The sequence below is a fragment of the Mastomys coucha genome, unplaced genomic scaffold, assembly GCF_008632895.1.
Source record: "Mastomys coucha isolate ucsf_1 unplaced genomic scaffold, UCSF_Mcou_1 pScaffold23, whole genome shotgun sequence".
Taxonomy (NCBI): domain Eukaryota; kingdom Metazoa; phylum Chordata; class Mammalia; order Rodentia; family Muridae; genus Mastomys; species Mastomys coucha.
In genome coordinates this window covers 113,181,865-113,187,987 of record NW_022196906.1, presented here as the reverse complement: position 1 = coordinate 113,187,987, position 6,123 = coordinate 113,181,865, and the positions used below count along the sequence as shown (strand labels likewise).

At 49.8% G+C, this 6,123-nt stretch overlaps 1 protein-coding gene across 2 annotated transcripts in view; it reads left to right on the top strand.

Moving 5' to 3' along the window:
* The first annotated feature begins 469 nt into the window (after positions 1-469).
* Oxsr1 (oxidative stress responsive kinase 1) overlaps positions 470-6,123 on the top strand; it is a 90,535-nt gene continuing 84,881 nt past the window's right edge. Inside the window, exon 1 of one of the 2 annotated variants that reach the window (XM_031343059.1) lies at positions 470-893. In XM_031343059.1, the coding sequence (XP_031198919.1) occupies positions 824-893 (70 nt within the window). In that variant the 5' untranslated portion in view covers positions 470-823. The remainder of the gene's footprint in view (positions 894-6,123) is intronic. The other variant, XM_031343060.1, reaches the window with a different exon arrangement.

The window sequence follows — 6,123 nt, the reverse complement described above, 5'->3', positions numbered from 1 at the left end:
CGTCCCGAGGGTGTGACCGCGACGCCGTGACGTCACCGCAGCGAACAGGGTCCCGAAAGGCTTTGGCCCTCCGGAGGAAGAGCGAGGCTAGCTCCCGGAGGCGGGACTAACGTCTGACTGATGTCCGCACGTCCCAGTCACCGTCCTCATGCTGTCTCAAACCAGCCAATGAGTGCAAAGCAGAGCGGCATCGCCCCGCCCCCAGCCGCCGGGGAAGCCCCGCCCCTTCGGCTTGGCACTCAGCGGCTGCCATGCTTGGTGTGGCTCTTCGTCCTGACGCAGCTTGCTCTCTTTTGGCTTTCAAACGCCCTCAGTGAACCCCTCCACGAGCACGGTCTTCCCTCTCGCTACCGACCGCCACTCTTTCCGGCTCCCTTCTCGCTCGCCCCTGTCCAGCCACACTCAAGATGGCGGCCGGAGGCGGCGGGCCGCGGCCGGGCTTCCCCGGCGTGATGACGTCAGCGCGCTGCGCGTCGGCAGGTGGAGGGAGAAGGGAAAGTTTGGCCCGTGCCTGGGGTTCGGGTGGAGGGCGGGACGGAGGGGCAGGGCCGGGTGGAAGCTTGAGTCGCGGTGCCGCGGAGGCCGGGGCCGGCTCGTGGGCTGGGCCGGGGACTGCGGGACGCGGAGCCGCGGGAGGCGAGGTCGGCCGCAGCCGCGCGTCCCCGCCTCGGGGCCGCGCTTGACCCGCGCGCCCCGGCGTTGTGCGCCCTGAGGCTGGGCCAAGCGGCGGGTCGGGGGCGGCGGCTGGGCGTGGGGAGGCGCGCGGGGAGGTGACCCGAGAACCCCGAGCGTGAGGAGCACGGAGCCAGGCGCCGCAGCCGTCATGTCCGAGGACTCGAGCGCCCTGCCCTGGTCGATCAACCGGGACGACTACGAGCTGCAGGAGGTGATCGGTGAGAGCCGAGGGGCGACGCGCGGGGGATCTGGGCCGGAGCCTTGCTGGGCGCCGGTGCGAGGCGTGCGCCTGGGGCGGGGCTCCCGCTGGAGGGAGAAGCGTACCTGAGACAGAAGCGTCCTGTGCAGAAGAGCCATGTGGATGGGCGGCAGGCCTGGTCCAGGCGGCACTAGGGTTCGTGGGTAGAGCCGCGTGGCTCTGGGATGTGGGCTGTGTGCACTCGGAGTCCATCCCCGCATCCACGCGACGGTGCACTATTTCTCAGGGGTGAGGCTGGGGGGTGGGGGGGAAGCTGCAGGTACCCGGCGCTGAGCAGGTTAGATCCGCCTCCGGTCGAGGAGGCAGACGTCAACTACCTAGAAAGAATGGAAAAAGCGGTAACGGGTCTCGGTAGGTGGCCGGAAGCAAACGAGCAAGATGTTATAATAAGGAATGATTTGGACAAGTTACCTGATTTCAAGGAAAAGTTGATCCCTGAAGTGAGTCGGAGGAAGATCGCGTTTCCCTCTCCATTGAGGAATAAGAAAATGTGTAGACTCTGAGGAGAGAGAATGTGCTTGATAAGTTTAGGGACCAGAAAGAGGGCACACAGGGACCTTTAAGGCTGTGGTAAAGATTTGGAGTTTCAGGTTGTCCCTTGGAGGGCTTCAACTGGGGACCATGGCTCGCTCCATAAATCTGGTTACTATGTGTGACGTGGCCCTGAAGAGCGTCTGAGAATACCAGTTGGTCGACACCAAGCATGGTCTGTCAGTCCCAGAGGTGCACAGTGCTTGAGGAAATTTAGGGGCTAGGGATGAGGGAGAATTTGTAGCCCAACAGTAATGCAGTGGCCATAGAAATCGAGGGGATGAGTTTAGTAAACCAAAGGCTTAATCAGCTGACATGAGCAGACCCCAGAGTGTTGGCAGAAGTCTGTCTACACTGATAGCATCCTGGCTTAAGATTAGTTTTACACTAGAGACACACCAGGGGAAAATCCTAGAGCTCCCTAACGGTGTCAGCATTAATTTCAGTGTTTGTGTTAAGAAGAACAAAAACAAAATGCCACCAAATCTCTTTGTAGGGTCTGTGTGTGTGTGCTTTGTGGAGGTTTGGGTAGGTTTATGTGCTCAGTATAAAGGCTAGCTTATCATGTTCTTTTTGATCAGTCTCATTAGTTGATATGGAACTCGCCATTTGATTAGGCTGGCCAGTAGGACTCCAGAGTCATCCTGTCTCTGCCTCGGAGCCCTTAGGTTTCAGCCTCTGTACGGGATCCCTGGGCCTCACATTTCACGTGGGTGCTGGGGATCCATGCCTGCTCAGCAAACACTTCACACTGACCTAGCTCCTCAGCCCCCCAGTGTTTTTTAAAGGCAGGTCTCAGGTTGCTCAGCTTGGCATCAGATTTGCTGTGTAGCTGAGGCTGCTTCCATTTCTCTACATTTCAGCTTTATACTTTATCTGCCAAGCCTGATGACCTGAGTTCCATTCCTGGGACTCTAGTGGAGGAAGGAGAACGCTATAGTCCCGCCTCCAAAACCCCTCCCCCAGTGCAATAAAACATAAAAGATGCTTCTTTTTTTTCTTTTTTTAGATTTATTTATTTATTATATGTAAGTACACTGTAGCTGTCTTCAGACACACCAGAAGAGGGTGTCAGATCTCATTACAGGTGGTTGTGAGCCACCAAGTGGTGTTGCTGAGATTTGAACTCAGGACCTTTGGAAGAGCAGTCAGTGCTCTTAACCGCTGAGCCATCTCAGTAGACCCCAAGGTGCCTCATCTTTAAGTCTGTTCTTGCTGCATGTTGGATCTTTGACATGTACTGGTTGAACTAGGTACACCTCTGTTTTTGTAAAGACTCTCTTGCTGATTGGTTGTTTCTTGGGACCTTACTTTCATAATGAAGGAAGGGTTTAAATGGGAGATTCCAGAATGATGGCAGAAAAATAAAGGAAGGGAATTCTGTTATTCTGGAAGAGTAACGTTGGTCTTTTCCTCTGGTGGGGTGTGCATCCCTCCCTGTTGTTTTCCTCTGTTGGGGTGTGCATCCCTCCCGGTTGTCTATAGCTTAGCTGGGGTCAAAGGACTGGTTAGAGTTATCCCTCATGCTTCTGCTCTTCCGCTACAAACCCTGAGAGCTGCAAGGGCTGTGGAGATGTAGTGACACTTATTTTGCCCAATGATAACTCTAGAACAGGATGTCTTAGTGGGCAGTGCGGAGGGAGTCTGGCAGTTCTGAGAGTGCATTCTCACCCCAGTCACAGAGTGGTCCACAATTCGTCACAGGTTAAGAATGCCAGCTGGAGAGATGGCTTAAAAGTTAAGAGCATTTACTACTCTTTAAGAGGACCTGAGTTTGGTTCCTAGCACCAATATCAGGCGGCTCACAGCTGTCCGTAATAGAAGCTCCGGGAGATCTGATGACTGCTTCTGGCCTCAGGCACCTGTACATACATGACATTTGAATGTAGATATGCACATATACACATGAATGAAAAATAAAAATAAATCTTTTACCGTGAATTTCAGTCATAACATGATTTTTTTCTTTTAGTATGTTTACTGTGTAGCCGTCACATGATCCAGCTTTAGATTATTTCTGTCATCCCAGTGAGATTTCTTTTGTGCTTCCTGCTCCCAGTCCCAGGCAACCATGCATTTATTTTTGCCTATTGGTTGTCTTTTCTGCACATTTTACTTAAATAGGGTCCTATAATAATGGGACCGTTGGTATTTGGCTTCTGTCACATAGTACACTATTTTTAAAAGTTTGTGAATGTACAATTTATACCCTATAAAATAACCTGGTTAGAGTGTACAGTTCAGTAATATTTTAGTAAATTTACAGAGTTGTTCAGTCATCACCACAATCCAGTTTTAGAACACTTCTCTCATTCCAAAGCTATGCCTCATATCCATTTGCAGTAGTTACTCCCTGTCCCACCCCAGCCCCAGGCAGCTAAAGCCTTACTTTCTGCCTGTATAGATCTTCCCTCTGGACATTCCATATAGGAGTAATCACACAATGTGATTCCGTGGTGTTTGTCATCTCTTACTTTGCATACTTGCTGAGCTTCAACCATGCCCCATAGCACGTAGTAACAGTTACTCATAGTTTGGACTTGGACAGCAGGTGATGGAAATCGGATTGTTTCTGTTCCTTGGCTTTGTAATAAACCTGTTTGTATTTATGTCAAGTCTTATTGGACAATGTTTTATTTTCCTTGTAGAAACTCAGGAGTAGAATTGCAAGGTCACAATAGTAAGTTCAACTTGTCTTTGTACACCATGTTACATTCTACTGCTTTGTGTGAGCATTCCCATTTCTCTACAAGTTAGCAGCCTGCAGTTTGTTTTCTTTTGTATGTGTGAATGTATTATATGTTCAGGGGAGCACCAGGGCCTCACACATGCTAAACATGTGCTTTGCTGCTGAAGGCCATGGCTAGCCCTGTCTCTCTGGTTACTGCTGTTGTAGTGGGTGTGAGTTGGTCTCTTACTTCATTTCCCTGAGGACTAATGATGGTGAAGACTGTTTTATGTGCTTGCTTATTAGACCTTCACACACTCACCTCGACTTCTCTTATTCGGCTTGGACTTTGGTAGCTTTTCTTTTTCTTTTCTTTTCTTTTCTTTTTTGAGACAGGGTTTCTCTGTATAGCCCTGGCTGTCCTGGAACTCACTCTGTAGACCAGGCTGGCCTGGAATTCAGAAATCCACCTGCCTCTGCCTCCCAAGTGCTGGGATTAAAGGCGTGCACCACCACTCCCCGGCCCTTTGGTACTTTTTTGAGGTAAGGCTCTCTTTTGGAGCCCAGGCTGGTCTCAATTGGTGGCAGTTTTTTTCTCCCTTTCCTCCTTCCCTTCTTCCTTCCTTCCCTCCTTCTCTTCTTACCTCCTCCCTTCCTCCCTTCTTCTTTCCCTCCCTCCCTCCCTCCCTCCCTTCTTACCTCCCTCCCTCTCTTCTTCCTTTCCTCCCTCCTTCCCTTCTTACCTCCCTCCCTCCCTCCCTTCTTACTTTCCTTCCTCCCTCCCTTCTTACTTCCCTGCTTCCCTCCCTTTCCATTTTTCCTTTTCCGTTCCCTTTCTTTTTTTTCTTCCCCTGAGACAAGGTCTTACCATGTAGCTCTGACTGTCCTGGAACTCCCTATATAGGCCAGGCTGGCCTCTGAATTCACAGAGATCTTCTTGCCTCTGCTTCCCAAGTGCTGAGATTGAAGGTATGCTAACATACCTGGCTCTAGAAATTTTGATTAATTTTTCTTATTTTGAGAGAACAACTTTTGGGAGTCCTATCTCTCTCTGTCTCTGTCTCTCTCCCCCACGTTGGTTCTGGGGATCGGTTCCGGTCATCAGGTACCTTTACCCTGTGGGCCCTCTCATTGGCCCCTTGTTCTCCTTTATGCTAAAACAAGGAACCTGCCCCGGGAACATGGTAAACATATACATTGGAGTTCAGAAGGCTTCCTTTAGAAAAATTTTACCATCTTAAAGATGTTTTGGCAAGCTTTAAAGTTTCCTATTTGATTATTGTAAAAGGTGTTAATATCCTCACAGTTAATCATTTTAGTAATGTTGAGCTTGTTTCTAGTCTAGTTTTGTATGAGAAAATTTCAGTATATTATGGCTGGAGAGATGGTTTAGTAGTTTAGAGCACTTGCTGTTATTCCAGAGGACCCAGGTTCAATTCCCAGAACCCATGTTTGATAGCTCACAGCTGTCTGTAACTCCAGCTACAGGGGATTTGACACCTTATTCTGTCCTCTATGAGTGTGTGTACATACATAAAAATAGAGTGTTTAAAAAAAGAATTTCAGCATGGCTATACACACTGTATTTGATATGTGTAGGAAGCAGTTTTAAAAATATGGAATTTGAGATTGGACTGACTAACCTTGCCTTTACCACTTAATAGATTTGTGATTGTGGGTACATTTTGTGCAGCTGGTTTTAATATTGGTGTTCTGATGCCAATAGTACCTGCCATGGGGACTGTGGTTTGGATTGAGAGCGGTTGTTTCTGCGTACTGTTCAGCATGTGTTAAATGCTTTCTGTCCCTTCCTTTCCCCTTCCCTTTTCCCTTCCCTTTCCCCTTCCCTTTCCCCTTCCCTTTCCCCTTCCCTTTCCCCTTCCCTTTCTCCTTCCCTTTCCCCTTCCCTTTTCCCTTCCCCTTTCCCCTTCCCTTTTCCTTCCCTTTCCCCTTCCCCTTTTTCCTTCCCTTTCCCCTTCCCTTTCCCCTT